Source organism: Tamandua tetradactyla, chromosome 3, assembly GCF_023851605.1.
Source record: "Tamandua tetradactyla isolate mTamTet1 chromosome 3, mTamTet1.pri, whole genome shotgun sequence".
NCBI classification, from domain to species: Eukaryota; Metazoa; Chordata; class Mammalia; order Pilosa; family Myrmecophagidae; genus Tamandua; species Tamandua tetradactyla.
The window spans coordinates 38,522,569-38,534,572 of NC_135329.1; the positions used below are offsets into that span (position 1 = coordinate 38,522,569).

General features: G+C 34.9%; 1 protein-coding gene across 1 annotated transcript in view; it reads left to right on the forward strand.

Moving 5' to 3' along the window:
- CSMD1 (CUB and Sushi multiple domains 1) overlaps window positions 1-12,004 on the forward strand; it is a 519,811-nt gene that overhangs the window by 314,823 nt on the left and 192,984 nt on the right. The window contains 1 exon segment of the mRNA XM_077151716.1: window positions 2,141-2,287. Coding sequence (XP_077007831.1) covers window positions 2,141-2,287 — 147 coding nt within the window.

The window sequence follows — 12,004 nt, forward strand, 5'->3', positions numbered from 1 at the left end:
TTTTTAAAAATAGGATTTTAAACATTATGGAACTCAGTTTATTCAAGAAAAATTGTCAAAATAAAGATCGTGGTGTTCACTAGTAAAATATTTAATATTTTTCCTTCTTGGTAAAGCAACCACTATTCTCCATGATAACCATGCTGCTTTCCTATACTTGCTTGGTTGGATGTAAAGTTTTAAGGAATATTCCATTTAGAAAGATTTTATTCAACGAGATCAGATGGAAAGGGCTGAATGATGAGAAGTTAAAGAATAATGAAAAGTTTCCTCCTGGGTTCTTTCATCAAAAAATGATGTCATAAAATATAAAAGATGAAGCTAATTTCCCAGTGGTGTATCATTTAAAAATATACGTCCTCTCCTGGAACAACAACAAAAATAAGCAAGCAATCAGAAAACCCTTTGGTCTTCTTCAAATTATTAAATTCATCGTCTTCTTATCCCATCTTCCAAGAAACTTATTCTATGACAATCTTTCACAATAAGATATTAAATTTCTCTGATTTTCCTTTCTTCTGACTAGACTGAATATTGCTTTGCTAATTTTTAATATACTAGTTTTATTTAATTTAATTTAATATACTAGTTTTAATCATTAGACTTGCTTTGGCTGGGAGTTGCACAATGAATGAAGTTATGGTTTCCTGATATCATTGCATGAATAAAAATTCTATATATATAAGTCTCAAAGTTGCATTTCATTTTATCCAATAAAACTTTTATTAGGAAAAGCAGCAAGGGCCTGATTCTCCACTCTATAATGTGGGTTCTGAGAGTATATTGTATAGTGGATAAAAGCTATTAAAGCTTTTAAAACTATGAGATAGTGTTGAGGTCACTAAAAGAGAATATTGTAGATCTGAATCTGAAGCTATCAACTCAATGTCTATAGTCAATAGAGCAATTTATCTCAATACAAAGCATTAAGTTATGATGATGACAATCTTATCTCCAAGGGCAAAAGTGTTGCTATTTGGCTATACACTAGAGCTGTTTTATTAACTATATATTAAATATTAATTTTATTTTATAGTTTTTGAAAATTTTCAAAAATATGGAAATGTGAAAAAGTAAAAATTTGTACTATGAACTCATTATTGAGTTGTACTGGATTTTAAGATTTTGACAAATTTTGATTCTGCTTATTCCAAGAGGTAAAGCATGCAGATAAATTTAGGGGCTCCATCCACATCCGATTTTCCTCCTCCCCTCTCCTAGAGGAAATTATTAGCCTGAAGTAGATGTTGGGTGTGTCACACATTTTCATGGCTTTACAGTTCACTCTCTGTCTCCATCTCTTTCTCTCTCTTTCTCCCCTCAGTCTCTTTACCATCTATCATCCGTCTATTATCTATCTACAATCTTTTGCTCTTTTCTCTGTTAATCATCTTTCTATACTTCATCCTCCTCTTCTAGTGACCCCCATGCACACATCATCATTCTTTTGAAATTTTATGAAATTGCTATCATATTTATTTGCAAAGTGATTTTATTTTTAGTCATTTATAGATTTTCTTCAGAATTACTATTGCTAATATACTGCATATCTAGTCCATTAATTTTAAGTACTGTATAGAATTCCTTTTCATGGCACTTTCATTTTAAACTTCTAGGTTTAAATTTTACCATAAGACACAATATGGCAATAAATATTTTTCTATATAAATAACACTTGTGCACGTGTGCTCATGATTACATCTACTTTTACTGGATATTACCAAACTACTCCCCAAAGTGATTGTACTAGTTTATACTTCCATTAATATTGAATGCAAGTTTCCATTTCCCGCCACTCATACAATATTGTAAATCCTAATGATAACAATGACTTTCATTCATTTTCAATCACTGTTGATTTATAAACAAGGCCCATTTGATTTAATTATTAAGTTTTTAATAACATATACACTGAAAATTATTTTTGTGGTTTATTGTTTTATTTTTATAAGTAACATGCTTGGTACTTATAGGAATTTAAGTAGCATACTTGTTATGTATAGGGATTCTTTGTCTGCTTTGGAAATGAATAGCTGGGCACTGTACATTTAGATTCCAATTTAATCAAAAGCCAAAGTGCTATCTACATTTTTTTGGTTGCCAATTCATATCTGTACTCTTTGTTTTTTGTTTCATTTAGGTTCTTCTGGGCAAAGTCCTCTGTTAGTTGTCTTAAGTGGGAACCATACTGAACAATCAAACTTTACAAGCAGGAGTAATCAGTTATATCTCCGCTGGTCCACCGATCATGCAACTAGTAAAAAAGGATTCAAGATTCGTTATGCTGGTAAGTGAATGAGACTTAAATTAAACATAAATTGTTTTTAATTCATGTGATCTACATTACATAAATATTTTTAGTAAAAAGATATAATACAAACTAATTTCTAAAAAATAATAATCAGTTGCAATGGAAATATGATAAATCGCTCTGAACCATTAGGAAAAAAAAGTTTTTGTTGATTAATAACTTTAAAATATATTATAAAAATTAGAAACCAATGAATTGCATAGTATAGAAAGCAAAGACATTTTCCCCGATATAACCAAAATAAATACTAAAATATTTTAAATGATAAGGGAACAAACAGAAAGAGTCACATTAATTTTATGTGATAGTAGTCTCTTACTAGCAATATTATGTATATTTTTCTTTCTTTCAATCTAACTGTATGTATACATATACTCATCAAAATTTAAATGATTCCCCCTTTCTCTCTCTATGCATATATATATATATATATATGGAATGCAATTGTATTGAGATATATTCACATATGCCATATAGTCATACAAAGTATACAAGCAGTGGCTCATAGTATCATCATACGGTTGTGCATTCATCACCACAACCAATTTTCGAACATTTTCTGAGTAAAAATAAAAATAAAAATAAAAAAAGAACATCCAAAACATCCCCTATTCCCTATCCTCTCGCAATGTTCATTTATTTTTTGTCTTTATTTTCTGTCCTTATACTAAGAGAAGTGTTAGTCACAAGGTTTTCAGAATTACATGGTCACACCTTAAAAGCTACATGGTTAGATAATCATCTTGAAGAAGCAATGCTTTTCAACAGATTCAGGTATTCTCTTCTAGCTATTCTGAAACACTAGAAACGAAAAAGGGAGTTAATGTTTAAGAATAACCTCCAGAATAAGCTCACAACTCTATTCAACATTTATTAGCCACTGAACCTTTATTTTGTTTCATTTCTTTTCCCCCTTTTGGTCAGTGAGTCATTCTCAAACCCACAATGCTAGGGCTAAGCTCATCCCTGGGAGTCATGTCCCATGTTGCCAGGGAGATGTACACTCCTGGGACTCATGTCCCATGTCATGGGGATGGGGTGGGGGTAGTGAGTTTATTTTCAGAGTTTAGCTTTGAGAAAGAAGCTGCATTTGAGCAACAGAAGAGGTTCTCTAGGCTGACTTTTAGTTATAATTATAAGTAGGCTTTGCTTCTCTTTTGAAGGAATGTTTCATAAGAGCAAGCCCTGAATTTTTTTTTAGGGCTTGGCTTCTTAAATTGGTAGCCCCTATTATTTGTGAGAATATCAGGAATTCCCAAGGTAGAGAAGTTTAATATTTCCACCTTTCTCCCCAGACCCCCAAGGGGACTTAGCAAATAATTTTTATTTTAATTTTTTTTGCATGGCAGGCACCAGAAATCGAACCTGGGTCTCTGGAACTGCAGGCAAGAACTCTGCAGCTGAGCCACCATTGTCTGGCCTATTTTTTATTTTTTGCCCAAATGACTCTGGGATATATCAGGGTGTTTGCATTAACCTTTACAAAATAACAAGATCTCATTCCCTAATTATGTTGTTTGAATATACTGACCATACAGGTTAAATTAGATAGTGTGCTACAGAAAATATAAATTTTGTACCAAATAAATATCTCTTCCTTTGGTCTCACACAGAGTTGGAAGTTTTAAAATATCATCTTTTAGCACTGTTCTGATTTACCTTAGTCCCAATCAGAAGGGCTTCATTCATACCTCTAATTGAGGTATGAATTAGCTCTTTTTCAGCTTCTTTAACAGTTGCTGTATGGAATAATTCTGACTTTCAAAGATGCAGAACTCTAACTCCGAATGTCAAGTATCACACACATACACAAAGTTCCCGGGAAAGAACAGGTTATACTCAAAGAGCTTAGCATCTCAGAATTTAGAATGACAGTTAAAACTCAATAATAGATGTGACTGCTGTAATTGCTTACAATCTAGGAACCTTTACAATAAGCCTTACTGAACGTTTTGTACTCAATCATCGATTGCCCAATTGCACATTCTATCCTGATAACTGATGCTTTCAAATTCATTTCTATGAGTTTGCAGATTATAGTTCATTCACCTAGTTATACAGCTCGCACAGTCATTCCTTCTTGCAACTGCTCAATATTCCATTATATGTATATACCACAGTCACCCTCCTGTTCATCAGTTGATGTATTCTTAGACCCCCTCCTTCCATTGAAAATCATGAATACTGCCACCATAAACACCAGTGTGCAAATGTCGGTTTGTGTCCTTGCTTTCAGTTCTTCCATGTATATACCTAACAACAGGGTTGCAGAGTCATATAGCACCCCTATACTTAACCTCCTGTGGAACCACAGCACTGACCTCCAGAGAGTTTGCACCATTCTGCATCCCTACTGACAGTGAATAGGTCCATCTCTCTCTCTCCACATTTTCCCTAAAATATGTATCTTTCTGCTTCTTTTTTAAACAGTTTTATTTATGTCCCATACAATCCATTCTAAGTGAATAATCAATGGCTTCTGGTATAATCACATAGTTATGCATTCACCACCACAGTCTGTGTGAGGACATTTCCATTTCTTCCACAAAGAAGAGCAAAAAAATAAAAACTACAAAAAATGAATAAAAGGGCAAAACAATAACATCATCAAAAACCCCATACCCCTCCCTTATATAGGACTCTTAGTGACATTTAGCTTTGGTATATTGCCTTTGCTACAATTAATGGAAGCATATTACAATATAACTCTTAACTATAGACCCTAGTTTATGTTGATTGTATTTTTTCCATATACCATCCCATTTTCAATACCTTGCAATGTTGACAGTCATTTACTCTCCCTCATTTGAAAACTTTCTTCTATTTGTACATTTAATCATCAACATTGTCTACTCTCAGTTTTGCTAAATTATACAATCCCAGTTTATCCTGTTTTTCCTTCTGGTGTCATAAATGTGTCTAGCCTCCTTCATTCAACCATATTCACACTCAGCTTTGTTCATTATACTTACAGAATTGTGTTACCATCAGGCTATTGTGCTATCCATTACTGGATCCTTACAATCAATCCTGTTGAATATTCTGTCTCCTTTAGCATCAGATGCCTAATTTCTACCCTCTTTCTATCTCCTAATAACCTCTGTTCTCAACTTTAACTTTCAAAAGTTGCTCAATATTGTTAGTTCATAATAGTGAGACCATACAATATCTATCCTTTTCTTTCTAGCGAATTTTGTTCTACACTCTTCTCCAGACCTCTCTTACCTGTCTTTTCATCTGCCTGTAGTGCTGCCTTTAGTATTTTTTATAGAGGAGGTCTCTTGTTCACAAACTCTTTTAGTGTTGATTTGTCTGAAAATATTTTAAACTCTCCCTCAGTTTTGAAGGACAGTTTTGCCAGATACAGGTTTTTTGATTCACAGTTTTTCTTTTGCTGTATCTTAAATATATCATACCACTGCCTTTTTACCTCCATGGTTTCTGCTGAGAAATCCAAGCATAGAGTATAGAGATTCCCTTGTGTGTTATGGATCACTTTTCTCTTGCTGCTTCTAAAGTTCTCTCATATCTTTGACACTTTCCAATCTGATTGGTGAATTTCTTGAAGTTGGACTATTAAGATCTATTCTGTTTGGGGTACATTGCACTTCTTGGATCTGTATTTCTCTGTCTTCCAGAAGAGTTAAGAAATAAATGCTTAGTGATTATTTCCTCCATTATTCTTTCTGCTCCTTTTCCCTTCTTTTTTCCTTCTACACACCCATAGCACATATATTCATGTGCTTCATGATGTCATTCAGTTCCCTGTGACCCTGCTCATATTTTTCCATTCTTTTTCCTATCTGTTCTTTTGTGTTAGGACTTCAGATATCCTGTCCTCTAGATCAGTAGACCTTTTTTCTAGCTCTTCAAATCTGCTGTTTTATGTCTCCATTGTGTTTCTCATCTCTTCTTTTGCATTTTTCATTGCCTTAATTTCACCATTTGTTTTTTTTTCAAGTGTTTGAATTCTTTTTTATGATCTCCCAATGTTTTATTTATATCCTTCATCTCTTTTGCCATATTTTTCCTCAACTCATTGGTTTGATTTAGAAGGTTTGTTTGAACAGCTTTAATTCCTTGTTTCAACTCCCATATCTCACTTGAAGTGTCAGTTTGTTCCTTTGACTAGGCCATACCTTTGTGCTTCCTAGTGTGAGCCATAAATTTTTGCTGGAGTGTAGGCATCCAAATTTCTTTGTTAGTTTATTCTGAAGGTCATTTCTATTCTTTCACCTGAGTTTTCTTGTGGGTTGGATTTTTCCTCTATCTATTTGTTGACCTTCAGTTCAACCTATTCTAGACTTTTAGCATAGTTTCTCTTTAACTGATCAGAATTTTTCAGCTTTTGTTTTTCTGGTTCTTGCTTTACCTATATGGAACTTTTTTTTGAGGAGGGTCTCCCAGATATGATCAAGCTTGATTGGATTCTCCTAGACCAGACAGGCACAGGCACCAGTATCAAGTTTCCTTGAGGATGAGACCCAGCAGGATGCCATACTTTCCCACGAAGCCTCTTTTCTCTGTACTTTTCATATCCTGCCTGGTAGGTGGCACTTTTCAGCCTGTAGCTTCCCATGGCATAAAGTGTTGAAGTGCCTTTAATTCTCAGTAATCTGAGTGCCTACCAGGGGCATGATTGAAACAGAGGTTGGGGAAGAAGGCAGCCTTAAGCTGTTTCTGTTTTCTAGCTCCTGGGGTCTGATTTCTCTGAATGAGAGATTCCACTTGTGCTTGGCCCTGCCTTCCCCTTTTCTTGGGGAAGATATGCCCTTTAGGGAATTATATCCTTCACATGACTAGTTACTTTGTCTCTCAGACACACCTTAACTCCACCCTTGCTTATGTCAGTGCTGATAATTCAGAATACCTGAGGCTTTCTTAAATGGGCTCCTAAGACTAGTTTAAAAAAAAATACTTTTCAGAGCCAGACTCCAGCCCCCTGGATTCACCAATCAAAAGTCAGAATTGTACCCAGCTCTGTGTGCCTGTTTTCCTGGGGTACAGCACTTGTCCAGTATTCTGAGCTCAGCCAACTCCAAAAACCTCTGCTTTTTTGTTTTGTTTTTCCATCAACCCCACCTCCTATCTGCTGGGAGATACTTCAGGATTCCTTTCATGCTTGCTCTGAGTTTATCTATGCTAAGGGTTTGCATACAGTGGGCCAAATTTGTTAACTAAAACTGTAATTGGAGCTTGGTTGAGCTACCTTTCCTTATTCTTGGTAGATATGGCTTCTTTTTCCCATTGAAAGTGTCTCCAAAACAGCCTGACATTCCAGTTGGAGAGGGGTGCCAGCCTCCACAGTTTGGAAGATCTACTTACAGTTCTGTGCTATAATCTCAGCCCTTCCACCCATTCCATACTGGTATTTTTCAGTGTGTGTCCAGTCAAAGATATCCCCAAACAGTTGTTTCAGACAGTTCTTAGCTATTTACTAGCTGCCCTGGAGGACTAACTTAATTCCACACTTCCCTTGGCCTCCATCTTCCCCCCTGAGAACCATCTTTCCCTTTATGTTTTAATCATTTTCTGCCAGGAGTTATTCGTATTAATTAGTTCAGTTAATATACTTATGATGTTAGACATTTATCTACAATTGTCAGTGTGATCTGACTCAGACCTAATGTTTATAATGCCCTAGAAAAGCAGCAGAAAATTTTAAATTCTTAAAATATTTTAATCACTAAGCAGTAACATATAAGTCTCTCAGTGTCTCACACAACAATATCCCATGGTAATAGTTATATTTCCCTAATTAAAAAACACATTTTAGGACATTTGCACACTGGTGTTTATGGCAGCAGTGTTTGCAATTTGCAAAAGATAGAGGTAACTGAAGAGTACCTCAACTGAAGAATGGAAGGATGGAACTGGGGTGTATACATACAGTGGACCATTGAATGGCTGCAAGAAGAAATGAAGTCAGAAGGCATACAACTAGGTAAATGAAGCTTGAGGACATTAAGTTGAATGAAATAAGCCAGAAAAGAAAAGACAGATATAATAACACCTCTCTAATATGGACTAACTATAATGTACAAACTCTGAGAATTGAATTAGCATAGGTTATAAGCAGAAGGCCTATTTAAAGGTTCCTGGATTGTAAGCTCTTTTAGCATCACATTTATTCTAGAGTTGTAACTGCTACTACTAAATTCTGAGATGATGAGCTCTTTATGTATAACCTGGTCATTCCCTGGAACTTTGGGTATTTGTGTGACAACTGAGACCCAGAGCTAGAGTTCTGCAACTATGAAAAGTCAGCATTACCCCATAGAGTAACTGTTAAAGCATTGACAAAGTGATCAGAATTCAATTAGAGATATGAATGAAGCTGATCTCGATAGCACTAAATTAAATCAGACTAAAGGGTAAAGGATGATTTTGACTGTATTTTGAAACTTCAAATTCAGTGTGAGAGCACAGGAAGAGATGTTCATTTGATGCAAAATTTGTATTTCCAGTAACACACTACCTAATCTAACTTGTATGGTTAGCTTATTTGAACACCTTAATTGCATAGAATCTTGAGTAGGGAGTGAGATCTAATTAGTTTGTACAAGTTCGTGGATATCCCAAGAGTAATATCCAAGAGTAATCTAGGCAGAAGATTAAAAAGTATCTCCAAAGCCCCCTTGAAAGACTTTGGAAAATGGTGGAAATATTAAAATTCCACACTGAGGAAGACCTGGTATTCTCACAGTCATTGAGAACTGCCGATTTGATGGGCCACGCCCTCAATCTTGGAGCTTGCCCTTAAATCTTATTCCTGCAAAAGAAATGCTAAGTCTACTTATGATTAGGCCTAAGAAGAATTCCCAAGAGAACCTCTTTTGTTGCTCAAATGTGGTTTCTCTCTAAGCCAACTCTACAGGTGAACCCACTACCATCCTTACTATGTTAGACATGATTCTCAGGGGTATAAATCTCCTGGCAATGTGGAACATGACTTCAGGGGGTTAGGCTGGCCCTAGCATCATGGGAGTGAGAAAGCCTTCTTGACCAAAAGGAGGAGGAGAAATGAAACAAAAAATAAAGTTTCAGTGACTGAGATATTTCAAATAGAGCTGAGTGGTCATTCTGGAAGTTATCCTTATGCAGTGTATAGGTATCCCCTTTCAGATTTTGGTGTATTGGAGTAGTAGGGAGAAATATCTGAAACTGTTGAACTGTAACCCAATAGCCTTGACTCTTGAAGGGGATTACATACTATAGAACTTTTAAGGTGTGACTGTGTGATTGTGAAAACCTTGTGACTACCACTCTATCAGTTGTAAGAACTGATGAGTAAAAGAGTAAAAGACTAAAAATGAAGAAAGAATAGATGAAGAGGAGGTTATGGGATGATTTGGTTGTTCTTTTTTTACTTTCACTTTTAATTTTATTTCTATTTTTATTTTTGGAGTAATGAAAATGTTTAAAACAAAAAAATCTATTTTGATGTTGAATGCACAGCTATATGATGATGCTGTGAACACTAATTGTACAATTGAGTTGATTATATAATATATTGATTTAAAAATAAAAAATCAATAAACATTTTTAAAGAAGCCCTTTTTATATATTTAATGGGACATTATCTTGACAGAGGATTTCTCATTCCTGTGTTGGTGTATTTTACATTGTCAGTGACGGAGAACACCATGAAGGAAGAACAGGATGGAGCCCTGTATGTTGTAATAATAAAGTTCAGCTCTCTTTGGTTGGTAGATATTATAAAATGGTGAAAAAAGTGAACATTTTGAAGATACTTGATGTGAGGCCAACTGAGTTGCATGAAATCCAGGCATTTTTTTTTCTCTATAAAATTTAACAAAATATACCCCAATATGACTTTTTTTCCTTCTTCAAAGTAGCCATCCAAAAAGCTTATCCATGAAAAACTTGAGGTTGAAATTGTTTGCTTAGAAGGAGTTAAGAGCATTAGGACAATGATTGGTTTTGCATTCACCAATTTCCTTGTTCAGAAAAGTAAATAAATAATCAGACTTTTAGAATTTCTCAAATTTACTTTGAAAATGCAAAGTGGGCTGGCAGGAAATGTCACCGTAGATGTAATTTATGTTGTTTTATTTATGGCAATCAGTTGTCTGGCAAAATGATTATGCCTTGAATTCTGGGAATAATTTCTGAATGTTTCAAAGTGAATTTTTACTCACCATAATACAAGAAGATTTTCTTTGTTTAAATGTGTCAGAAGAGTGAGAAAATGAAGAATTTTGGAGAAGAAGATTACAAAGTTTTTTGTTTTTTTCTGTCAGTGGTGATTTATACACACTCATACATATGTCTGTATCTTTGAAAAGATGTTCACTTAAAATCCAGTGAGTGACCTCTGCTAGGAGAGTTCATTACCAGTAATTTTAGATCAATGATTAAATAAAGATATCCCTGAAATATCCAGAGGAGAAGTAGTCCATAATGTGAATACATGATGCATCTCCAGCTGTTATTTGTCTTTTACATGTGAATTATTGATCATCTGAGAATAAGAGAAATATAATTGATCACAATATATGAAAAACAAGCAAAAAATGCTGATTCAAGTCAATATACAAAACTCTACTATGTGAATGCTAAGTTAATAATTTCCTTCAATAATAATTGAAGTGAATGCAAACTTCAATATTGAGAAAGAGAAAAATATAGACTGGGTTGGCATACAAATCTCAGGATATCTAAAAGTCCCAGGCTTCTATCCAAGATGCTTGCTTGACTCTTTTCCTCCTACACCCTTGCATTTCTAAGTCATGTCCAGCAAAGTATAAAGCTTTGGTACTGGTCTTCTTAACATAGCCAGGAATTGAACAGGCAGAACCCCATGTTTTAATCTTCCCCTTTCTTATTCTATGTTATGTTTCCCTCTCTGGGGCTCTTACTTGTCTTGTTCTAGTTGAGTTAAGAAGAAAGAGATATGTTGAGAGTCTGATGATAGAAGAAACATGGTAAATAGGGAAGAAAATTGACATGGTTGTTAGATTTCATAGAGTTAGGCAATTGTCGCATTGACTGTATCCTTCATCATACTGAACTATGCCATACAACCACCAGTGATACCCAAAGAAGAGCTAGATGGTCTCTGCTTGCTCAGGGGTATATTCAAACTTTAAACTTATCTCTAACTTTGGAGCGTGCTTACGGTCTGCTCCTTTTCCTATTTTCATTATATTTTATTGCTAGAACAATGATTCTGAGCAGTTTGTAGTCTGGGTGGCTGATTATACTCATCCCTTTTCTAAACTAAATATTTTGATTCCTTCAAAACTTACAAGAATTTTATCTAGACAATTGGAGGTGGAAAATGACATGGCCAATGGAACAGTGAACTAAGAGCTTCTCACAATAGTTGTGGATTTTAACTTAAGAAAAATGCAGTCCTCACTCCCTCTCCCCCTACCTGCTGCATTTTTGTTTTCCAAAATGAAATGGAACTTCAGAAAATCATTCCAGCCGAGGGTATTCTCTGAGGATGCTTCTTATGGAAACGTAGTTGACAATTGAATCCAGGCACAGACATTGCTTCTGGCCAACACTATGATATGAGCCCTTCAAAAAGTTTCTTCTGAATTTATTTCTAAGAAAAGGTTCAACATTAAACATTCAGACCATCTATTTATGTGCTTCGTATATGGAACCTCCGCAGGGAAGTAGAACATTTAAAACCTCTTCTTTCAAAAGAAACCAGGAGTT